This window comes from Ailuropoda melanoleuca, chromosome 16, assembly GCF_002007445.2.
Source record: "Ailuropoda melanoleuca isolate Jingjing chromosome 16, ASM200744v2, whole genome shotgun sequence".
In the NCBI taxonomy this organism is placed as follows: domain Eukaryota; kingdom Metazoa; phylum Chordata; class Mammalia; order Carnivora; family Ursidae; genus Ailuropoda; species Ailuropoda melanoleuca.
In genome coordinates this window covers 72,719,396-72,745,341 of record NC_048233.1, presented here as the reverse complement: position 1 = coordinate 72,745,341, position 25,946 = coordinate 72,719,396, and the positions used below count along the sequence as shown (strand labels likewise).

The following is a 25,946-nucleotide window of genomic DNA, read 5'->3' as shown; positions in this document are numbered from 1 at the left end:
TTTTTTTTTTCAGTCTACTTTCTCTCTGTTGTTTGGCTTGGATAATTCCTACCGATTTCCCCTCAAGTTCATGAATTCTTTCCTGTTATCTCATTCACCTACTGAGCCCATCAGTAAGTTTTAAATTTCGGTTTCTCTAATTTTCAGTTCTGAAATTTCCAGCTGGTTGTCCTTTATATCTGTTTCTTTGCTGAGACTTTCTATTTTCCATCTGTTTCCACGGTGCTCATTAATTACTTATTAGAGGATCTTTCAGGATCGTGGTTTTAAAATCCTTGTCAAATAATTCCAACATCTGTGACATCTTGGTGTTGGCATCTGTTGTTTTTTCTCATAAAAATTGTGATTTTCCTGATTCTTGGTATGAGGAGTAATTTTCGATTGTATCTTGAACATTTTGAATATTACTACGAGACTCTGTTCCTTTTAAATTGCCCTATTTGAGCAGGGAGTTTACGTTCAGGATGTATGTCCTGACCCACCTTTGGGGGCTATGGACTGAATAACAATTCAGTTTTCGAAGACTTGATAGTGCTCTGCTGATCTGCCCATGTTGTGTGCTACCCAGAGGCTAGTTTTTGAAACCTGGTTGGCATTCTACATCACTGTTCTTTATTTTTCGAAGCTTTTGCTGTGTTCATTCTAGTCAGTTCCATCCATGGGCTGCTTTGAAAGGAGAGACAGGAGTGACCCCCAGGACTTCACACACACATTTAAAGAATCCCTTTCTCAGCTTCCTCCTTTCCTTAATCTTCCCTCCACTGTCTGGCTGGGAAGGGATGAGGTGCCGCTTTCTTGCTCTCTGTGGCTTGCTGCAGGCTGGGGATGGTACACAGTCTCTTTGCTGACACTCACTGAGTACAGGGCATGGACAGTGGAGAGGGGAGCAGGGAAAGTCTCTGCTCCTGTTCGGGTAGGGTGAGGATGGCCAACAGGGCTCTGCGTGACAACCTCCACCATCACAGCATCTACTTGGTGGGGCCAGGAATGGCTTCTTTCATGGCAGCTGCGCGGCACAGAGCAGATACAGTCAAAAGGGCTCTATCACAGGGCTGCCCTCTTCCCAGTCCTCTGGCAAGAGAAAGTGGGTTTTTCTTGTTGTTTTCTGTTAGTTTCTATCTGTGCCTATGTTATGGCCTTCTCTGACACTGAGGCTGGGGTTATACAGGAGGATGGTAAGGAGGGACAGCGGGAGAGAAGAGAAGAAGGGAAGGAGCCACGGAAACTCATTGCTGGGGCATCCCTCAAGTCCTGAGGCCCCTTGCCAGCCTGACTTCTTTTTCCAGGAATAGGATAAAATGTGCTTATTCAATCTCATCCAGAATTGGAAGTTTGCCATTCATTCACTAAGTTACAGAATACTCAAGTAGACTTGCAACTAAATTAAAGAAGGAATTAATAATTACCCAGAGATGGATATAACTATCGGGACTTTGTGTCTCCTTTTTGGGGGAGAGAATGGGAGGTCTTTCTACGTGGGAAGGACAGTTACATCTTCTTAGTGGAAGAATAAGGTTGTTATTGCTGTGAGGAAGTTCAAACACGTGTAGAAGGTGTGTACGGACACTGAGTAAGCACAGGTGGGTAGGCTGTGCTAGTTATTAAGCTGTCGTCTTAGAGCCCCAACTCCTCCTAAATTCTGTTTTGTGATGCTGGGGATGAGACTGCAAATATCTCACTTTTGCCAGGTTCTGTCAATAGGGGACACTAGAGAGAGACTGGAAAACTGGAGAAATGAAGAGGGGAATTACTTCCCAGCTTGTCTGCTTTTCTCAGCAGTGTGGCATTTCCCCCCAACAGGAGGTGAGTCTAGGTTCTTCCAGCATTCCAGAACCGGTCTCATCTGGACCCTCAGAACTACGAGCAGAAACCAACCAGTGGCCCTCTACAAAGCTCTAAGGCTCAGCGCTGGGGAAGAGGAAGGACTCTCTTCTAAGCGTGTAGGTTCTAATGACCCCAACCACTTCCCTCCTTTCCTTTGTTCCTTGAGTCCAGGAGTTACCATCCCTTTACATTTTCAGTGTTCCCTTGTGCTCTCTCAAGCTCTCTGATACCTTGTATTAGAAAATTTCATGTATTAAATGCATTCTATCAAAACGGCTCATATGGATTCTGTTTTTCTGAGTGATACAGATTCTTGTTTGTGAATATTAGAATAACAGAGAAAATGTCCAGGTGTTTTTATCTTCACCACAGAGAGATTTCAACAAATGGGTCTGACTGGTACACAGCCAAAAATAAGAAGAGTTATATAATGATTTTTATAATTCTATATAATTGGTTTTCTTTCTAAGTTCATTTGTATAATGAAATTTTTATAGGTGACATGGTACAGTGAAAATACCATTAAAATGAGTTTAAGCCCTATTAGTGCCACCTGCTAACTGGGTGGCACTTTTGGGCTTCATATGGCTTATGGACAGGTCTTACCCGTAAGTAAAAGTGAGCAAGCTAGATTATCTCTAATTTTCTTTCCAACCTAAAACTATCACTTTATTCTCAAGAAATCACCAGTAGAACCATCTGGGCCTGGAGCTTTCTTTGTAGGAAGATTTTGATAACCTCAGTTTTTTAATAGAAAATTATATACATTCTATTTAATTTTAAGTTAAGTTGTAATTGTCAAAGAATTCTTACTCTCATGTAAATTTTCGTAATATTCTCTCAATATTCTTTTAATGTCCGGAGGATCTATAATAACAATCCTTAATTCCTTTTCATTCCTGACAATGATAATTTATGTTCTCTTTGAGTGTTCTGGCAAGGGGTTTATCAATTTTGTTAATCTTTCCTAAAGGTCAATTTTTGGATCTGTTAATTTTCTCTGTTGGTTTGTTTTCTACTTCACTGACTTTATTAACACTTATCTTTGTTCTTTCCTTTATTTCCTTTGGGTTTAATTTAGCTCTTCTTTTTCTAAGTCCTTAAAAGGGAACTTTACATGACTGCTTTTAGACCTTCCTTCTTTCCTAATACAAGCATTTAATGCTATAAATTATAGCAAATAATGCTATAAATCCCACAATTTTTATCAGCTTTGAAATGTACTTTATTTACAATAAAATCACCAATTTTAAGTGTGCTTTGACAAGTGTATATAGTCATAAAACTATCACAATCATAGGATAGAACATTTCCACTGTCTGAGAAGTTCCTTTCTATCCTTTTGTTGTCAATCCCAAACTGTCAATACAGTTTTTCCTACTCTAGAATTTCATATACATGGACACACACAAGAAGTACTCTTTTTCATCTGTCTTCATTCACTTAGCATAATGATTTTGGATTTTTCCATGTTGCTCCATATACAGTAGTTCATTTCTTTTTCTTGCTGAGTAGTATTCCATTGCGCAGGTATTCCACAATTTATTCCTCCATTTGCAAGCTGATATATACAGTTCTGGATTTTATGAATAAGTCTATGAATAATGAGTACAAGTCTTTGTGTAAAGACATATGTTTTTACTTCTTTTGGAAGCTGTGTCATATGAAAAGTAAATGTTTAACTTCATGAGAAACTGCCAAACTGTTTTCCAAATTAGTTGTACCAGTTCACATTTTTACCAATAACATGAGAATTCTAGTTGCTCCACAGCCTCATCAACACGTGGCACTGTCAGTCTTTTAAATTTTATTTAGTCATTCTAGTGGGTATGTCCTGGTAACTTTTGTGCTTTTATTTTAGAATTGCCCTAATAACTATGATGTGGAGAATTTTTTCATATGTCAGTTTACATCTACATATCTTCTTTTGTGAAGTAACTGCTCAAATTTTTGCCCATTTTTTTATTGATTTGTTTTCTTCTTACTGAGTTGTGAGAGTTCTTTATATATTTTGGATACAAGTTCTTTTCTTTTTTTTTTTTTAAGATTTATTTATTTATTTATTTGAGAGAGAGAGAGTGAGGGGAGGGGCAGAGGGAGAGAATCTCAAGCAGATTCCCCACAGAGCATGAAGCCCAATATGGGGCTCGATCCCAGGACCCTGAGATCATGACCTGAGCCAAACCAACAGCCAAACAACTGAGCCATGCAGGCACCCTAGATACAAGTTCTTTATCACATATATGTTCTGAAGATATTTTCCCCAAAAATGACTTGCCTTTTTAATTTCTTAGAAGCGTCTTTTCAAGTGTTAATTTTGAAGAAGTCCAACTTATCCATTTTGGTTTCATTTATAGGTCGTCTACTCGTCTCCTATTTAAGTATCACTGCTTAGCCTAAACACAGTACGATTTCCTCCGTTTTCTTCAAGAAGTTTTATAATTTCAGTTCTTAGGACTAGTTAAATTTTTATATACAGTGTGAGGTGAGGGTCATGATTTTTTTTTGACATAAGGATATCATCACATTGTTCCACCATCACTTAGAAAGACTGCCCCATTTCTACTGAACAGACTTGAGTCCTTTGTTGAAAATTAATTGACTGTACATGTATGTTCTATTTCTGGACTCTTTATTCTGCCTCATTGACGTATATGTCTAAGTTGACAACAATACCACAGTGTCTTGATTACTGTAGCTTTATAGTAATTCTTAAAATAAGGGATTCCTGAAACTTTCCCTAAATTGCTTTGGCTTTTTTTCAGGCCCACTGTGTTTCCAATTCAATTTTAGAACAAGCTCATCAATTTCAATCAAAAAAAAAAAAAAAGCCTTATGGGATTCTGAGTGGGATTGCTTTGAATCTATAGAAGACTTACGGGGAGCACCGACACCTTAGTGATAGTTAAGTCTTCGGATGGATCCATACGATACATCTTTCCATTTATGCAGTTGCTCTCCAATTTCTCTCAGCAACATTTTGTGGTTTTCACTGAACATATTTGGCACACATTTCATTCCATTTTTCAAGCATTTCATTTTTTATGCTTTTGTGTGAAGATAATTCTTTATAGCTTTTTGGAAATATAGTTGACATACAATAAACTGAATCTATTTAGAATGCATACTTTTATATATTTTGACGTCTGTATACACCAGTAAAATCATCATCCCAGTTAAGAAAAAGAACATATCCATTTCCCCTTGAAGTTTTTTTGTTCCTTTTTTCTTCCCTCTTGCCCTTCACAGCTTGACCCTCCCACTCTTATGTCAGGCAACCACTGATCGTTCAATCACTAAACATTAGTTTGCATTTTCTAGAATTTTAGGTAAATGGAATCATAAAATATGTTTTCATCTTGCTTCATTCACTCAGTATAATTATTTTTAAATACATCAATGTTGCTGTATGTCTCCATAGCTCATTCAAATTTATTACCGAGTAGTATTCTATTGTACAGATACACCAGGATTATTCATTCAAATCTGATAGACATTGGGTGTTTTTCCTCCAGCTTCTAGCTACTATAAATAAAAAATTGCTATGAATATTGGTGTACAAGAATTATACATATGCTCTTATTTCTCTAGGGTAAATCTCTATGAAAAGAATGGTGGGGTCACATGGTAAATGTATGCTTAACATTTTAAACTCCAAACTGTTCTAAAATGGCTAGATCCAGATTATAGATTATGGGAAAACAGGCAGGCAGGCAGGCCAGAAAAACTTGTTTCCCATCTTTCACATGCATGCTGGTAACAAAGATTGTTTATTCATCAACTATTACTGAGTAATCATTGAAAGGAATGAACGGGGTTAGGCATAGAGGATATAGCAATGAACAACACAGCCATGGTTCCTGCCCTTGTAGGCTTACAGTCTAGAAGAAAAGCAGACACTAAACAATACACTTCACAATTAATTATGTGCTTACAAAGAGGAACAGAGTGCTCTGAACCTAACCTAGTCTGGGGACTCTCTGAAAGCTTCTTTGAGATAGCAACATTTGGGTAGGATGCTGACGGATGAATGGCAGTTAACAAGACAGACAGAATTCTAACACACTGTGCTAAACACAACGAAGTAGCTCTACATTCCAACATAACTTCCCTAGGACATTAAGTTTTGTTAACAGATTTATTTATTCACTTAATCAGTCAAGCCTGCTCCCAATTCCCACATGAAATAATCCCAGGCTTTCTTCTGTCTTCTGACTCAACACAAAAGTGGGCATCCTCTCTAGAACAGAAACGTCCCCTGTGAAGAATGGAAACAACAAACCACCTTTCTCATGAACCAGGCAGAATCACGAGGGGAATCATGAGACTGGTCGCGGTAGCTGCCACTGCAGCAGCAGCTGCCTGGGTGTCTAGCGAAGCGCAGCGCACACTGCCCACCACACAGGAAGTGCAGCTCCGGAGTGCTTTCTTGCCATGTGGGAGGCACTGGGTAACTTCCCAATGTATATGGTAACCTAATGAAGTCAGTATCATTACTGCCATTTCATATAAACTAACACCGAGAAAGATTAAATAACTTGTCCTTGGTCATTAACTGGTCAGTGAAAGAGCAGAAATTTGGGCCCAGGGCTTTCCTAACTTTCTCCATTATATTATTTACCATGCAAGAAATAACTTTTACAAAATTACCCAAAAGCACCAACAGTAGGGATGCCTGAGAAACCTGTTTGTTATCTTTGACATGAAGATAATTCCATGAGAGACAATGGATATGCTCATGGCTCTTAGTGCGAGGTTTATGAACCTGTGGTCTCTGAAAGGGTAAAACCCTCTGGGCAGACAGTATGGTGTAGACACACTGGGACCTACATGCCAACTCTTCCACTCATTAGCTGTGTGACTGTAGGCAAGTTATCTAGCCTTGCTTCCTCTTAGTAGAGAACGAAAAAACAATAACCATCTTGCAGGTTTGGGAAAAGATCATAAGTAATGTCTGTAAATACCCAGAACATTCACTGGAATATGGAGGGTAGTTATGAAAGTTTTCCCTCTACGGCATCTTGAGAAGATTCCGATTAATGGAGATGAGGCCTTTTCCTGCCCGCCACTCCTTCGATATGCAGTTACTTCCTTTAAGGTGATGTGGAATCAAACACAGGGCATCAGGGGAAAGAGGGGAAGAGGCTTGCAACAAACTCAAGATTGAAAGAAATCCCAGGTTTCAATATACGTGAGATCTCAAGATTTCAACTCAAGGTCGAAAGGAATACATTCATTAGTCTACCCTTCTTTTCTAGACTTCATTTAGCCCAACTGAAAACACTGAAGAGGGAGCACTCTGTCCACCTTGGCTATATTGTTCCGAATGTTCTCTTTTTCCACTTCCCTTTTACCACAAAAATAAACACATAAGTATAGTCTGAAGCCACTATATGCAACAAAGAGAGAAAACACTGGCAGAAAAAACTGGTCTTTTTGCCATGAGTTGGCTAGAGAAACAAGTAGGTAATCTGCTTTTTTAAAAAATGGGAATGATACTGCGCTAACCATCATTCAATACCCTAGATGTGATCATGTAAAAGACATCTCTGTGAATGAGAATGAGCTCCAAAAGATGATATATACTTTATCAGCCACTCTCACGCCTTTCGCTGGCCAGTAACTACACTGACCAAGTGTGTCGCACATCAGCCTAGCTCACAACAATTTCTTTTACACTCAAAGGGAGCTACATAAGAAAGCAAACAAAACAAAACAAAACAGGAGAACTTGAGCTTTTAATTTTTGCTGGTGGTGACGGTTAGGGGGATTCCTATTTTTTCCCCTTAAAATCCACTTTTAGTTTAAGGGTTAGAAAATAAATTTCTCTCTCTCTTTTTTTTTTCCTAAGATTTATTCATTTATTTGAGAGAGAGAGAGAGAGAGAGAGAGAGAGAGCCGGGGGAGGGGCAAAGGGAGCAGGAAGAATCTCTAGCAGACTCCCTGCTGAGCACGGAGCCCAATGCAGGGCTCAATCCCACGACCCTGAGATCATGACCTGAGCCAAAACCAAGAGTTGGACACTCAACCCACCGCAACACCGAGGCGCCCCAGAAAATAAATTTCTATAATAAATATAGAATACACAATACGTACTCATTTAGTAAAATCTGAGTATCAAATGGCTTCATATAATACAATTTCATGATTTCTTAAAGCCTCAAATTCAGCAAACTGAGTCAACTAGAGAAGATGGCTGCCTCTCTCTCACAGGCAGGACGAGTGTCAGGGACGGATTTCACCACTTTCCCTGCACCAGCTGTGGCTAACTGCTGCATACCCTGTTTCGCTCGCGGTCCGGGCCACGGGCACGCCCCCGCAGCCGCAGGCCTCTGCCTGCCGCCGTCATGCATCTCCCGCACATCCTCCCTGACAGAGCTCATCAATTCCTATTGCTTTTCACCAGGCCGCGGCTCTGGCACTTTCCCCTGGGGAGACCTTTACTGGTCTCCATACTTAACCCTTGAACCCAGCCTAATCCATCAGCTGCTCTGAACGAACGGTGATAGAGAATGTTTCTCCCTAAAGACAGGCAGCCAACCTCCCCACTTAAACCTCAGAAAGAAAGCCATCAACAGGGTCTGCTTTCTGTTTGTCAGTGTCGCCAGCTTCTTCGCTTACTGACGTTTTTATTGTTGCTGTGCCCAGCTGCGTGAGTCAGGACGCGCTCTTCAAGGAGACATCAATTAAGTGCTCGTTACATGCTGTAGATACTCTTCTGAAAATACCCCTGGGACTCCCCTTGGGCGTTCCCAAAACTAGTGGAGGACACAGCTGTCACTCCGGAATAGGGTTTCCCCAAAGTTTCAAAGAACAGCTTCATAACCTACCCTCCTATGCGTCGCTTTTAGACTCCACTGGGATTTAGAAATTATGACTTTAGAGAATGAAATAGACAACTCTTGATCAGGAAAGACAAGCAACACTAGGCGAGAAATATCAAACGCGTAAACAGACCGTTCGAAACCTCTGTACCTCATAACCAAACTGCAGCTCGTCGGAGGTCAGCATGATGATATCGTCGTCGATGGCCAGGACGGCCTCCGTCTCGATTTCGTCGTATGGGAAGAAGCGGTTACTTAGCTTGTTTTCAGCAGTCCTCACAACTTTTAGTGGAACCCGGATTTTGGGCCAGAGAGAATCTGGGGGTGGGGGTGGGCAGGAGAACAGGCATGTATTACTCTTCTAACTTCTGTGAGGAGATAACGCGGTAAAAGCACCACATCACAAATGAGATGGAACTTACTTCCGTTGTTCTCTTTAAATGTATACGTACAACTGTTGAAGGGGGAGTTCTTACAAATGCATGGTTACAAAAATTTTAAGTATTTCTATCCTCTCCAAGTCCTTGCAACACTTCTAATTCTCAATGCTGCCTTAACCAGAATGCACAAATGGCTTCAACTTGCAACTGAGGGAGACAGAGAAGCCAAAAGGACTTGCCCAGGATCACAGCAACAGGACGGATGGAGTTCTCACGGTCTCATTCTCAGGCCCACGGTTTAATACCAGAACTCTGCCACCTCCCCAAACTACCTTCAGTGAGGTACACCCCAGCTCAAGACACGTCTCCGCTCTGCTGGCCAATACAAAGCACGTGTTCTAGATGCCCAGCCCAGTGTGCCGACCTCCACCACGCAATCGCAAGCAGATACCAATGCTGCTCAAATCCACCCACAAACACGGTTTCCCTGAACGACGTAGGTTTCTTAACTTAGCACGTTATCCCCTCGACAGCCCCTTCCCTGATTCACTGGGTTTGGTTTCTCATCATGAACAATTTACAGAGTAAATATCAAGTTTCTAGGTCCAATTATGTGGGATTTTCTAGTATACTGAAGAAACACCAACCCATGACTCGCCTTACATTTTTCCCCATTCTACTTTGAAATGATTGAAGCAATTCAACCGCAGGTTCCTTATTTTAAAATGTTGCATTTAGCACAGCATGAAATTAGTACCTCTTTGGTACAGTACCCTTGTCCATAGACCTCAGGGTTCTTACAGAGGGTACTTTGTTCTTCACACAACATTCGTCAAATGACAAAAGGAAAGCTAGATATCAGACTGCTTCCAAAAAGCCCATTGTGTAATTGTGGAAAGATCTAGTTTGCGTGAGTCCTGAAGCCCCAAATGCCTGTGGCCGCTCCAAAGTCACCGTACTGAAGAGAAGTGTGGCAAGGGAGAGTCAGAAGGGAAAAGGCTGTCTGCATTGCCCGCAGATGAAATATCTTCCTTCTGTATATTGTACGGCGTATCCATGGGACACACTGTTGGGACGCTAGCAGGGTCCTGGAAGGAGCCTGCCTAAGTAGAGGCCCTGTAATTAAGGAAGACATTCAGTCTTAAATAAGCACAGAGCCTAAAAGAGCAGTCAGCTTCAACAGAAGCATATTTGGGAAAAAGGACTGAACTGAACACCAAAGAAATGATCCTAGGGGCTTCTGCCTTTAAATCAGTAACAGTAGTTATTATAGTTTCATTCCTGGCTCAGAAGCACAGAATCAATAAACAGCTTTGGAATAAATGGATGGGCACAGGACTTGACAGAGTGAAGACCTGTGTCCCACGTTATCTATGGGGTGTCAGCACGTCCCTCTCACTGTCATCTAAGAATAAGCAGGGGAGCGGGGGGACACCTTTACTAAGCAACTATCATATGCCACACACTTCGCAGATGCAGGGTTATCCAATCCTCCTGACAACCCCGCGGCAGAAATTCTTTACAAAGCAGTCGTTATGAGGCTCAGAGAGATCACGTAATTTGGCGGGGCGTACAGAGCTACTAAATGATAAGGCAAGTGATTGAATCTAAGTCGGTTTAGCATCAAAGGCCAAACGGAACATGTACCATCTACCGCAGTATGAAAACCTCATGCTTCTCTAGATCTGGGACAAAACGATGAGCTCAACAGTTCTCCAACGTCATCCTTATGCTTGTTGGCTTCCCATTCCCTCTTCCAGATAAATAAAGCCCTTGGCATAAATCTACTGTCCAGATCCTTATGAAACATGAACCGTAATATCTAAACTGCAAGAGGTTACAGCTCCACCCACTAGACCACCGGTTCTCAAACTTTTTGGTGTCAGGATTCCTATATGCTCTTAAAAATTGTTGAGAACCCCAAAGAAGCTTTCTGTGGGACACACACACACACAATTCGTATGAGAAATTAAAACTGAGGAAATTTTAAAACACAAGAATACACAAGAGCACATCCCACTAGCCATTAGAGTGATGTCATCCCATGTTGTGTAGCCTCTGGAAAGCTGTCCGCTTGTGAAAGAATAAAGAGTGGTGAATGGAGGTGACTTGGTATTACTATGAAAATAATGTCAACCTCACAGACCCCCTGGAAGGTTCTCACGGATGTCCAGGAAAGGCTTTGTGTTCAGATTTGGGTATCATAAGATGGCGAAAGTTCCAATAAGCTGGAAAAGAGTTTGGGAAGAGGTACAAGGACAGTACAGGCACTTGAATCCAGGATTTCTACAGAATGTTTACAGAGACTAACGGTGCCAGTTGTCTGTGTACTGCCTCTCAGCTTCAATCTCACCCTTCACTGTCCTGTTTCTCACACTGGAACTAGATCCTGTAAACATCTGCCCTCTGCCAACCAGCTTGATGTTGGGTTTCGTCAGTAGAGGGTGCTGGAGGGATGCTTTGGAAGGAAGGGGCTTTTCTTCCTGGGGCGTGCCTTTTTAACTTGTTGCTTCCTCAGTACTTGATGGGCAGGCAGGGGCACTTCTGTCCAGCAAGTTTTTAAGTGGCACCCCCGGGGGGAGCTTTGTGACAGGTTCTGCAGATACCGCCAAGAGCAACTCAGTTGAGGTCCTCCCCATGGGGGGTTCCCAGGGAGCTCCATCGAAGCCCTCAGCTTCCCAGCAAGTTCAAGAACACACCCCGGGTCACTTCCTGTTGAATTCCGCGAGTACTGAAGGGGAAGGGGGTGTCTTGTTTGCCAGACTTGGCCTGTGGCCCCTCAGCGAACCTCACCGTGCAGTGGGCTACAGTTGCATGCTGTCCAACAAGGTCTGAATCTCAGAGCTAGCTGGGGAAGGGACTCTCCCAAATTTACTTCCTGCTATCTTTACAGTTTTTACCCCTTAGTCACCAATCACCTGTTACTAGTTAATCATTCTTTATATTAAACTTCTCCTGTTCAAGTTACTGTATGGTTTCTGTCTCCTACCGAGGCCTTGACTAATATACAGGTTACCAGGAGGGCTATCAGATGAAAGGGAAATTATTCTCTATGACCTCTGAAGTTAGAACCATGACCAATGGCTGGGTGAAAGTGACAGGGCAACTAATTTAGACTCAAAATAGGTAAGAATCTTCTGAGGGAGGGGTGCCTGGCTGGCTCAGTCAGAGGAGCATGCGACTCTTGACCTCAGGGTCATGAGTTTGAGCCCCACCTTGGGTATAGAGATAAGTTAAAATAAATAAAGTGGGGCGCCTGAGTGGCTCAGTCTGTTGAGTGTCCGACTCTTGATTTTGGCTCAGGTCATATCTCAGGGTCATGGGATCAAGCCCCACCTTTTGCTCCGTGCTCAATGGGGAATCTTCTTGAGGATTCTCTCTCTCCCTCTCCTTCTGCCCCTCATCCCTGCTCATGCGCACACGCTCTCTCTCTCTCTCACAAATAAATCTTTAAAAATAAATAAATAAAATTTTAAAAAGAACCCTCTGATGGAAAAACTGATACAAAACGAAATGATAAAATGCCTTTAGCAATACAATGTGTGCTTTTACCTAAAATGTACTAACTTAGGTCAGATTTCCACTTGACATCATATGAGAGACCTCAGATGCCTCTGAGGTCCGGGCTTTCATGAGGCCATCATATATCACAGAAAGAACAGTCTTTGGGAAGAGCCTTGAATCCCAGGTGTACTCCTTACAAGCCATGGGATCTTTTTTTAATTTATTTTTTTTATTTTGATATGTTAGTTACCATACAGTACATCATTAGTTTTTGATGTTGTGTTCCATGTTTCATTGTTTGCATATAACACCCAGTGCTCCATGTAATACGTGCCCTCCTTAATACCCATCACTGGGCTAGCCCATTCCCCCACCCCCCTCCCTTCTAAAACCCTCAGTTTGTTTCCCCGAGTCCATAGTCTAGCCATGGGATCTTGAACAAGTCAATCACTTTCAACCTGTTTCTTCAACTCTGAAGACAGAATAATAACACCATCTTTCCATGGCTGACTGAGGAGGAACATGAATGCACTCAGCACAGCACCTGGCACATGGGAGACATCCACTAAATGTTAGCAGGGCCTTCCTTTGAACGTTTGTGTCTATTTACAGAATCAAAGGACTTCCTCCGAACCTTAGGTGTAAGGGTGGCAAAGTGGGACATGTTAGACAATCTGGCACATTATTCTGATGATCCAGGGGCGTGCCCCCAGCTTGTACCTTCCATATCCACTTTACGATCAACAGGATCCCTACCAATAACCCTCCAGAACGGAGACAATGGAACACACAAATGAAACAAAAGAACATGGAACCTTTTCCATGTTAATCTCACAGAGTAATAAACGGATCCTCTTTTTGCAATACGTACAGAAAACAGGCTAGCCGCTTCAGTTAAGTATGGACATCACTCTACCCTGGAGGGGATCTGCACTCTCACTTGGCAAGTGGGTACAGCATGTTCCATGCACAGACGGCTTTCCACATTCGTCACCTATATATCCAAAGAATTACTTGAGAGAATCAATACCCACAGAGAACTAACTTGCCCTTGCCCTGTAAAGTCTTTGATGGAGAAGTTTTAGGGAATGATGAAGGCCAAGGAGGATGACTTGGGGTGAAGAGGGACATGGGATTACCCTTCCCTGTTCTGAGTTAGGCCTGGGTAGCCAAAGTCAGTCAGGGCCAAAGCAGCCTCCACCTCAACGGTCAGCTGTCTCTGCACCATCGTCACCACAAGACAGGCCTCTAAAGAGAATTCCCAGTTTTTTGTTTTCACATTTTCAAATAAAATAGGCCTCCAAGAAAGGGAACTGCCTTTCTCTCAGGCTTCAGCATTCCTTCTGTGGGGGGCAGAAATAAAAAATAAGCATTATAATTACTCCCTGCCCCAAAGCAGGTAATTCTGATATGGGACATTGAATGTTTAAAAAATTAGGACAGAAGCATGATGTGGGAAAGAAAAATATAGGTGAGAAAAAAAGAACTTTTTTCCCCCTTTTCGTTAGTATTTTCAAAAGAACAGATTTATCTTTCTGTCTCTCTTTGAGTCCCTGACAAGGACCTAGTTCTTCTATACTATCCTGAATCAGAGAAGAGACAAAGCACGATGCTTTTCCTCCACTAAACAGTAACCTGAGTGGATACAGCCTGAGTGCAAGGGGCATGAGCTCTGGATCCAGAGAGGCCCGTGTGCATTTCCGGCTCTGCCACTTGCAGTTTTCTGATACGGGCAAATTACACAACTAAGCTGAGTTTCATTTGTGTAAAATGGGAATAAGAACAGCTTCCTTGCAGGTTTATCAGAAGGATGAGATAATACATTTAAAGCATTTAGCACAGTTCCTATTCCTGGGATTTAAAAGGTATATAATACATGGCTATAAAAACATCATACCATTTTCATCTTCATAAATGGGTTCTCATAAAGTCTCACGGACCTCACTTCTCTCCTGACAGCCTGAAGAGGTGTAGACAGAACACTGTGAGGTGGCCCCTTAGGCTGCAGAAGGACACAGTTCATAGCTAGAGACCGTCAGGCTCTAATTCCATTGCTGAGGCCAAATGGGATCTCTTTTTTCCTTTTCCTTCTAAATTCTAAGTGAAACTCTAAATTCTAAACGAATTCAAAGTAACACAGCATGGCCTTGTACCTTATGTCTCATCCTGTGAATCTGTGGCTGGCAAAATAAAAATGTCACCTTCCATTCATACAAAGTAGTCTGAAAAACGGGTTTTTTAAACACATTGCTGAATTTATGAAAAACAAACAGCTGAGCCAGGTGACCTGATAACTTCACAGTCAGGAACTTTAGTCTAGCTTGAAGGAGAAAAAGAGCTCCTTGTGTTAAGGATTTTTTAAAAATGTGTCTTGATTAACAGTTTTCTCCATGCTGGATGCCAAGAAAGATGTGAGCAAAGAGAATTTTCCCTCCAACTTGGCAAAGGTACTATAAAATGATCAGGTTGACTGAGGATGACCCCAAGCCCACCCGGCAATCACTGTCACAAACACGACCACAGAGCAGTAAAATAAATGGTCACATTATCTCCACACAAACCTTGAGCTCATTTCAGGAACGCTCAGGCTGCTTGGTGTACAGAGGGTCCACGTGACCTTCACCCCGCACAGCCCCTGACTTTGGCTCACAATCGAGGTGGCTGTGGCTTCTACTTCTCTGTTGCCTCCTCTGGGGTGACCATCGTGACATACTTGGCCCATCCCATCCTGCCTGCTAGCAGCTATCAAAGTCACAATCGGAAGCTAGAGAGCTCCTGAGGTCAATTCAAATTTCACACTGAAATCAGCTAAAACAGAAGGCTGAGCTAAACCTATCTGAAATGTACAATGTAATAGCTTCCTTCACAGGGAGGCCGGGGGCCAAGCAAAACAACCTCTATATCCATCAAGTTTGGAAATTGAAGAGCTGGGGAGGAGGAAGGCAGTGGCTTGCCTTTTTTTTTCTGACAGGGCTCAAAACCGATGTGACGAAAGCTCACTGGAAATTTCTATTGCTTAGTCTTAAGTATTTACTTAAACTTCAAACCCAGCAATTTAGACTTAAATGTAACCAAAAAGAAAAAAGTATTTGGTTGGAGAGTGAAAAAAAAGGCGGGGGGGGGAGGGGGAATTTCTGCCTGCATTAACCCTCCCAGCAGCAGACATGTTCACCACAATATTTATTTTAGTAAATGTAGAGAAAGTGAAAAACATCACTTTTACCTCTAATATTTCAAAGCCTTGGACTTACTTTTTAAAAAATATATATGCTACTAATGCCATACATACAGATTCAGATGGCTTAGCTGGCATGAGGGCCAGAGCTGACAGCCCCATTTACCAACTGAACAAACACCCCACAGAAGTTTAAACATGGTTCATGCTCTGCCCAAACAACCACAATGAGCAGAGACCTAAAACCCACTGCTAGAAAAAAAAGCTGCTTCAGTCTCTAAACGTGTCAAAACCGGGCCCTCATCAGTTGAGGGCTCGCTTTCCTCCCCAGAGCCAAAATAGTTCAAAAATAAACTAAGCTCCTGGTAATAAAATCAACCGCTACATTTTACCAGGGTCTACCAAAAATTAAAACTGAACACCCAGCTCCAAAACCCAGGTTCCTGCCCGTGCTTCCTGTCACCCCAGTGTCCGCACTTTGGCCAAGATGGCAGAAATCGATTCCTCCCTTCTCACCGTCTGCGAGGAGACCTGCCCAAAAGGAGTGACTCGAATTCACAATAAATCATTCCCCTGAAGCCCAAAGTGGTGAGCCAGGGTTCCGAAGGAAGGAGAGGCCTCTTTTGCATTTAGCTGTGCCTATCTGGGCAGGTAGGGTGCTGACGGGCTCCCTCTGTGCACGAGAATAAACGTGTGAGTGTGAATGCAGCACACCACGGTGGGCTAATCCAGAGCCCAGGAGGGATACACAGCGTTCCTTCTCAAAACGTGATTCATCCTTTTTAAGTGAGACACTAACAAGCAGCACCGAGCAGTCCAATCCACTTGCCTGTGGGCAAGACACCGACCGCGGCCCTTTCCGTGGCCCTGCCCGCACAGCTCCTGTTTATCTCTGCCTTTCCCTTCCTTCCTGTCCAGTTCTGCCTTCTCCTCTGTTCCTTGTTTTCCTCCTACCCCTTTCCTTCTCCTTTTTTGAGAGTCGAATAAATGAAACAAATGAACAAAAATCCAGAAAACTAGATGTTGGGAGGAAAACAAACTTGGCATAAAAAGATAGTTAATAAGAAAAAGCACTTCTCTCTGGACAGTAAAACAGGACCTTCATTTAAAGTAACCATTTTGGTGACTAACATGACATAATAATATAAATAAATAAATAAATAAATAAATAAATAAATAAATAATTTTTTAAAAATAAAGTAGCCATTTTGTTTAGTTAAACTAGGGCTCCCTAAATAGACAGAATGCATATATTCTAGCAGAGAACAAAAATCCCACTAAGGAAGATTTCTTAAATGTCTCAGGAGCAACTAAAGAATTTTCTTGGGGCAGATTCTGATTTGCCTAACAGACAGAAAATGTTCTTCTTCCAGTCTAAACTAGAGATCTACTATTGGTAGTTTCCAAGGTTGACTATCCTGACTTCAGTATTACCAATTAAAAGGGAATAGCCATAAAAAGAGCAGATACTACTGTCAGGCAATAAACTAGACCTTATCGGTGATAGTGGTGCACATTACAAACTTCAAACTCATTCCTTGCTCTAATCCATCAGAAACTTCCTGGCTTTAATAGGCTATAAAGGGCAGGAGCTTTGAAGTGCCTGGGATTAGGATCAGTAATAGACAGCCTGAATGAGAAACGAAATGCAGGTGGAACATACTCTATGCGTCCTGAATGAAAAACAAATCCAATTAATCAAACAGTCCGCAACCCAGGCTGCCAGCGCCGGCCAGCAGCTTACCGGGGTGGCCAAGGCAAAGGGACAAAGCGATTAAGGATGAACCAATGGGAACTTGATGAGTGCTCACTTTAAGGAACTGATTCGAAGCCTGAAGAGAGCATGCTCTGCTGACTTTCCCAACTGAAAAGTGATCCATCCTTTTTTTTTTTTTGAAGAAAAGTGCAGTATCAGAGACCAGATAAGGAAGGAGAAAACTAATGCCTTTTAAACTGAGTTTTCATGTAAACAAATCAGCTGAGATGGCTGAGGGAAGCTGAGCTCTGTTTTCCCAAGGCTGCTGGCCTTTGATCCCTCTGACTCCTAAGCTCTCAAACACTTGTGGCTAGACTGCATGCCATGGGCCTGGAGTTAAATGGGCCACCCCAGAACAAGAATGAGACGACTGAGAAAATTGGGGTCACACTGCCTCAGAAATGGCACTGTTGTTGACAAAGCAAGACAACTCATTTAAATATAAGGATGCAAATAATTTGGCCATCCAAAACTGATCCGGCCGAGAGTTGCGCTAACACCCAAACCAGGCCTTTCCAGACCATACCATTTTCCCACTCTTCTTACCTTCTGGAGGATTTTTATTCTGGTTATTCCAGACGACTAGCAGCTTGGATAGACTGGGCACCTTGGACACCTCAGTGATGACCCGGAAGAGGCTCTCCACTCGGTCATAGGTAAGGACGATGGCGGTGAACCCTTGTGACTGTGGTGGGATCAGCGGGAGGAAGAGTGGGTTGCTCACACTGCTCCACTTCTGCAAGACGACAGATTCATGCGGGTCAGCGAAGGATCTAGTAACAATGGGGCTGATCTCTTTTCCACCATTGTCAGTAAACTAAAACATGGGAGATTTGGTGCCTTTAACCATGACCAAGCCAAGAGCTAAATCAGCTATTCAAAGTCTTCCCTTCCCCCAAATTTGTATTGACTCTCTTTAATTAACTTGAGTTCTGAGGCCACTGAAACAGAAGCAGAGAATTTTTGTAGCAGAGAAAAGATTTCTAATTAAACACAGCAGATTAAACACGTACATTAATCTCCATTCTCTCCTCAAGCCCACTCAAGCGACAGTAGATACAAAATACAAATGGACAATGACAGTGAAACGAGAGAGGACACAACAGCAGATGAGCAGTATCGACGGGCTTCAGAAGACTTGGGGGGGTGGGAAGAGAAATGGTAGCACATCAGGAGAAGGAAGGCGAAAGCTAAGTAACCACACAGAGGGGCCAACAAAGGAAACAAGTCCAAACTGTTGAACCCCAAAAAGGCTCAGAAATAAGCTCAGTGGGAACCTTGTGGAGTAAGAGGAGGGGCAGGGTTGAAAACAGGAAAGCTGGTTAAAAATATGTATATGGAGCAAAAGAGACCCAGGATCCACAAACCTCCCCTTCACCCAGCCACTCAGCCAGAAACCTCCTCTTGCTGACCACCCCTGCAGGAGGAGGGAGGTCTGTTCTCTGGGAAACTGAAGCTCTGGGCATGGAAACATGGCCACAGCGGATAGGAAAATGCAGGTGAAAGCCTATATTCGGAATGATGAGCTGCCCAGCCGCCTTCCCCTCCAAGTCCCCAAACACTGGCAGCCACGTGGCTCGCTTGCACCTCTGCCATCTGACAGTGACACCCCCCAGGCAGGAGGCTTGCCCTCACACCCAGAGCTGCTTTCCAGTCAGGTTTTCAGTGCTTCCCTGGTAATCATGAACAGATCCTAGAATCACAGTCATTTCAGGAACGTCTTCAGCATAATAACAGAACCAAATGAACAAACAGCAAAACAGGAACTCAGAGGAAACAGAGACAACAGAAGAAGAAGGAAATTAAAACAACATCAACAACCAACTATATCCTCTGGAAGAGAATTTTTCATCCATGAAATAAGAATAAACTGCTATTTTTATTTAAAAAGATCTATCAAAGAACAGGAAAGAATTCTTGGACATTAAAAATAGGATAGCTTAATTTTTTTTTAAAAAAAAGCAGGATTAAAAGAAAAAGGTAACATATTCCAGTCTAGTGAACAAAAAGGCAAAGATGAAAAACAGCTTGGAAAAGATAAGAAAATCCAGGAGGTCCAACATCCACCTAATAGGAGGCTCCTGATAAAGAACACAGAATATAGAAGAAACAAGACGATCAAAGAAATTAAATAAATTCTTGGGACAGAAGATAGAAGAGACATGAATTTTCAGATTGAAAGGGCCCAATAAGTAATTAGCACATTGAATCTGAAAAAAAAAGACAAAAATCAAAATAAAACCTATCAAAGCACATCATTTCTGACACTATGAATAAAGAGTATGAATATATAAAGTGCATAAATCTAGGTGATGAGTTCTAGGCGTGAGTTCACTGTACATTCTTGCGACTCTCTGTAAGTTCAAAATTTTCTCAAAATCAGGTTTAAAAAGTAATGAAGGAAATTCAACTTCTTTGCTACCATTAAAACATTAAGTAAATTTCAACACAGTGATATAAGCAAAAATATTTTTGTACTGGTAATAAGATGGTTAAAACATTTTTATATTTTTAGACAGCTTTTTTGAGATATAGTTCATATAATATACAATCTACTCATTTAAAGCAGAAAGTGGGTTTTGGTATATTATGTACACTTTTAAACTGCGGTACATATAACACGAAACCTGCATTTTAGCCATTTTTAAGTGCACAGTTCAGTGGCATTAATTACCTTCACATTTGTATGTTATTACGTGAGAAGCTTAGGACCAAACTTCATCTCTGCCAGAAAGTGGCTGGACACGAAATGTCCTACTGTTAGTCTGGCTGCTTATTCTCCCGTCCTCTGGGATTCCCAAGGCCCCCCATCAGCCTCACCCTTATCACTGATGGACACCCATCACCGTGTAGAGGACAACAGCTGTTTGCCAGATGTAACAGTGTGGGACAGGAAATGTACACAAACACATGGGATACACATGGGATGGGAACTCAAAGAGACTGAATGGGATTCCAGGAGCCCTAATGTAATCAGGATATTAAAGCCAAAATGTCCACAACAGGCCATAATTAGATTTCACAGCCATGAGACACAATAAGAAAGGCTGACTTTGTTTCCATGACCTCACGCTTTGATTCTAAGCTGCAGTCTCAGGAACGTATCTAGATTTTAGCACTGGTACCCAAGCATCTCATCCATTGGTAGGAACCCCTTTTAGTATCTACCCCAAAGCTTATTCCTTAATGTCTTCCTGACCTTTATGGAAACGAAGTCACTAAGTGGCAGTTAATCCCAAAGGTGCACGGCCTCTCTGCCATCACCAACCCAGCCCACTCATTTACTCCTCCCAACACAGTACTCTCTTATGCTTGAAAAACAACATTTTAAATGAAAAAGACACAAAAACAGAGTTTCTGAGGTACTGTAATGCGTGTGAAAGCTTTACTGAGCACTTACTGACTGTCAGGCGCCGGGCTGTACGTGTAATATCTCATCGGAGCTTCACAACAACCCCCACGCCAGATACAGTTATTCTCGTTTTACAGATGATCAAACTGGAGGGTTAAAAACAGTGAATGAGGCCTAATCATTTGCTTTACCAGTCAAAAAAAGACAGGAAGAAAGGAAGGCAGGGAAGAGTGAATGATGTCATGATGTTCAAGGTCTGGCTTCCGAACACTGGATGGTGGAGGCCCATGGTCCATCCTCACGCCCTCCTACTCTGAGTCCGAGGTAGGCATCACCATCTTACAGACTTTGGAAACAGGAACTGTAAGGAACGCCAGAGTTGATTACTTCTAACTCTTCTCTGAGACAAAAACGCTGGAAGCTCTTCGTATGATAATCACATGTGGGCCAATAAGCAACAGCCTGCCCCAAACACTACGATTTCAGAAGGTACGTGGAATAAAACACACTGAATATATAACACTGACACAAAGGAAACACATAAATTAAAAAAGGTAAATATACCTCTAACACAGGAGGAAAAACTATTAAAACTCCAACAAAATGGGATCTGTTCTTTGGGAGAAGTGGGGAATGCCAACACACTTGAATGCCTGTATGACATTAAAAGGAGAGGAAAGTTCCCCAAGAGATGCGAAGCTTGGTTTCAGAAAACGAATCCCTTGGAATTTCAACGGAGGCACCCCCTGAAGGGCATCACAGCTCTGATTTCAAGGCGCTGCCAGGAGAAGGAACCAGAGTCTCTGGCAAGATGACCGATCTGTTCTCATTCCGTTTGCCAGCTCCGTTCGGGAAGCGGATGACTGTGGAAGGGGAGGGGGAGAGGTAGGAACGGGCCGGTGGGAAGCAGACAGTAACTTGTCCTGGTGCTCAATTTTTCCACACTACTCACTCGCATACCAGATAGGGCGTGAAAACTGGGTAAACAGAAAAGGCAGCAGAAAGGGGAGGCAGAGCCGGCAAAGGAGCATGACCAGGACTGAAATCTTACCAACACTTCCCCATAAAATGCACGTGCTGAGATGAACGCAGACTAACACAGAAGCGGAACATCTACTTACTAGACACGGGCTTGGGGCCTCACTGTAGGATACGCTGACGGGGTTGAGGCAAATGACTTCAAAAAGTGAGTCAGCACGTTTGAGGTCAGTTTTGGAATCACGTGCCCTTAAGATGAATTCAGGCTATTTCACTTACCAGCTGTGTGACCCGGGCAAAGTACTTAACCTCTCTTGCACCTCAGTTTCCATAATTGTGATAATAATACTATTTTCCCAGGTATGAGAAATAATAATGATAATTCTAATAATGTTAATTATTAACATTTCTTAATTATTATTTCTTGACAACCCAGAGGTTATTAATAAACGCAAACAGTTAATACCTGTAAAGTACCTCGCACTATAAGCATTCGACAAATGGTGGCCTATGGTTGATCTTGTGGGAGTAATCATTTCTCTGGACTTGACTGTCCACGGTTCCTACAAGTGGGATGGCAACCGTGAGGTCTCTTCCAGCAACAAGTCTAAATGAAATCCTTCTTCCTCTCTACTGTGACCTTATCACGCTCTGGGGTCCTAGTTTATCCGGATTCTCTACTACTTCCTTTCCAAATACACTGTTTTTATTTTCACACTTTCTTCTTTCCTTCCTGTTCTTTATATTTTATCTTGAAAACAACAGGGAAGCAAGAGCTATAACTGTTATAACAGCTAGTACCTAGCCAGTGCCTAGCACCACTCAATAAAAACCTGTTTAAAAATGAATAAGTTAAACCCAGATGACCAAGGTCATGTTCTTTCTGTCCTCCTTATGTATGGATGTGAACAGGTGACGTACACTCAAATAAGTGACATCACGAGTTCTGAACATAATTTCCAACCCAGTTCATTCATTTTAAAGCACTTACTGAGAATCTCAGCGTCCCAACTATTCCGAAGAAGGGCAGGACGGGGGTATTTAACAGACAATTTGAATTTAGGCCCTGCCACGTACTAGTGTGGTGACGCGGAATTTCCTCATCTGTAAAATGGCGACCATGATGGTACCTGTCTCCTAGGGCGATGATGACAAAATGAGATCCGGCACATGAGCAATGAGCACTCAGCACAGAGCTCCATGAACTGCAGTTTAAACCAAGCACAAAAATGTCCAGCTCTCCCCATTCATATTCTCCTTGCCTGCCAAAACACCAGCATCAGCAATTCAACAATTGTCCCTACCCATCGTATTTCTGGTGCTCGTTCCCTCAGTCAGCATTTCCTGAGCACATACTCTTCGCCTGGAAGAGTCTTACAGATGCCAAGACAAACACAGGCCTTCCCCTCAACGTGCTCATCATCCGGTGGGGAGGACAGCTCAGTAAAACAACCAGTACCAACACAAGGCATTCCAGTCCTGTGGGAACGGAAGGGTCTACACAGTGGCCTCGACCCCCCTGGAGGAGATGAGGAGGGACCGCTGTGTCGTCGTCAAGGGTAAGCAGGCGGGTGCTGGCAAACTGAGTGAGCAGTCTTGCTAAGACACGCTCACAAGACAGGGAGGGAAAGGAGGGAGCGCGGAAATAAAAGGGACTGGCCAAGCAGGCCAGTGCCACAGCCTGGAGAGCCCTGAACGAGGGAAGGTTTTGTAAGTCACGTGATCAGCTTTCTGTTGATTTCTTTCGTAACTTTCTTTTCCTGCGTATTGTTTTACTGGTAAGTGAACATGGCCACGTTTATGTTCTATTTCAAAGGTCAGAAATAGGAAATGCCGATCTGCAACTAGGCTTCTGTGCCAATTGCTTTTTCCCTCCTTGCACATAATCCCATTTGCCTTCAGAGCACAGTGACAGCGTGGGGAAAGGCAGCTTTAATTGGGGTATGTGCCTTCACACAGACACTCCCCTCCACTGGGGTAAGGTCAACAAACCAACCCCCAGAGAAAAAAACTTAGTGGAGAAGGACATTTCAAAAACAGCATTTAGTCACCTCTGAAATACCTTTAAGAACTGACCCCCTGCTGGCTGACCAAAGAGAGTGTCTACAGTCTGGGACCTCTTGACCCCACTTTCTGCAGGAAATCAAGCAAATTTAAACCTCCATAATTTACTCAAGACTCTGACTTCTGCCAGGGAAAAGGCAAACAATGCTGGCAATTAACTCTGTTGCCTGATGAGATCTCCTTCGTGGCAAGATAGGGCATGAAACCAGGCACCCAGCGCTGGTGACCTGGAAAAGAGGCAAAACCCACTTATTACAGCTGTACCAATTGAAACTTGGCTATCAATACCATTTTCAAACTACCCAGTGAAGCTGTTTACTCAAAGATGGGAGGAGAAATGTGTATTATTCTGACAGAGTACTGGCATTTGGCCAAAATACCTTGTCCACCTCCCCCGCCCATCCTCCCAAACTTCACTTCTCACTCCCACAACAGATATTCATTATAGAGGCTTCAATAAGAAATCCAGATTGTTTAATTGCAATCACATAAAAGTAATCCATAGTAGCTATGATAACTGCCAGGTACAACACCAGCTTTGGGAAAGTTCTTTCATATTGCTTATTCTGGAAAGCTCTGGTGAATGAGCTAGCAGTGAGCAGACTAAGCAGCAAGAGAAGTCATGGGTTTGGGTTTCAGGATGCCTGAAAGGCAGGTCCTGGGAGGCTAGGAGTAAAGTCAACTTCCAGTGCAAAAGGGTTTCCCCCTTCAAGAAAAAAATTCAAACTCAAACTAGGTATGCCTTTGGCAATCTCACACAAAGAAAGTTGTCTGGACCCTTCTTGCAATCTCATTTTGCCTTTTTTTTTTTTTTTTTTTTTTGTTGAAAGGGNTTTTTTTTTTTTTTTGGTTGAAAGGTCATGGTAGCCCTATATGAGCCTAACCAAAACCATTCTAGCCAAGGTTACCTACCATATAGAGAGCAGAGGAAGGTAGGAAGCAAATGGCCTTTGCTAAGCATCCTGAAATGTTCTTGCTGGAACTACTCGAAGATTATAAAATCAAGAGTGAGGAAAACCACATTCCATTACCAACTAAAGGGCTCTTTCAACCTAAACCAACCAAATTCCAGACAGAAGAAATCAACCTCTAAGAAGGATGGTTCAAAATTTAATTCCTATTACTCACCATATCAAAGATTTTTTAAAATGTCACCACGTATAAATTCATGTGACAAGAAAAGCACTAAGCATACTGGAGTGAACCCACATTTGATTTAACTGAAGGTATCTGCCTGAGCAGAAAAGTGAGAATTCAAAGAAAGAAGGGAGGAGAGGACAGGCTTGTTATACAGAAGCTTTTGAGCCCCTGGTAATGAGGAGCCTTACCTATTCCTACCTTGATAGAAAGGGCAGTTTTCCTGCTTGTTTTGAAGTTATCAGCCCCTACCTCAATGTGGTTTCAATTATGAATTACCAGACTAAAAGGGGGGAAAAGCTTTGATTTATTCTTTTTTGCTCCAATTATGCATGATGTGTTTCCACTGAAGATTTTGAAAAGTATTTCATCATGCCTCTCATCCTGAAGTGGTCAAAGGGCAAAACCAAAAGGAGTTAACCCTTCCGTCTCTCCTCCAGGTTCAAACAGACTCCCTACCCATGGACACGGGGCAGGGCCTCTGAAGCAAACCAAGCCAGGAAAGGGTTAAGCATTAGCATCATATTACTAACGTGCATAAGGGTGGTGTCCCCTGTCCAAAACGGTGAGATGATATTTATGTTAATGGTTACTGGGAGATTTGAAAGGGGCAATCAGTAATGTGGCCCACATTACCTTACCCATTAAGCCTCTACAGCCCCGACTACTGGCAGCACACACTCCACCGGGCACGCACCGCCTCGGGAAACCAGAGGCAGACCAAGCACAGAGCCCTAACGCCCGTCTTTAAGCAGGCGCTCTCAGATCAAGGGAGAAAAGACTCGGCAACAAGTCTGAAGTCTCCTCGCTGCGTTATATCTTTACTTCACTGCACTCACAAAAAAGACCTGGTTGTTCACAAAAACGATAACACTGATGGCTAAATCTCACTGACTTCCCCTTAATCGGACACATGAAAGATGAACAAAATCAAAGGCTAGAAATCCCCTTC

General features: G+C 42.6%; 1 protein-coding gene across 3 annotated transcripts in view; it reads right to left on the bottom strand.

The window, feature by feature from the left end:
• EXT2 (exostosin glycosyltransferase 2) overlaps positions 1 to 25,946 on the bottom strand; it is a 133,862-nt gene that overhangs the window by 27,470 nt on the left and 80,446 nt on the right. For all 3 annotated transcript variants that reach the window (XM_034646239.1, XM_034646238.1, XM_034646237.1), the window contains exons 9-10: positions 18,010 to 18,199; positions 8,800 to 8,966 (exon numbers count right to left, since the gene is read on the bottom strand). In XM_034646239.1, the coding sequence (XP_034502130.1) occupies positions 8,800 to 8,966; positions 18,010 to 18,199 (357 nt within the window). The remainder of the gene's footprint in view (positions 1 to 8,799; positions 8,967 to 18,009; positions 18,200 to 25,946) is intronic.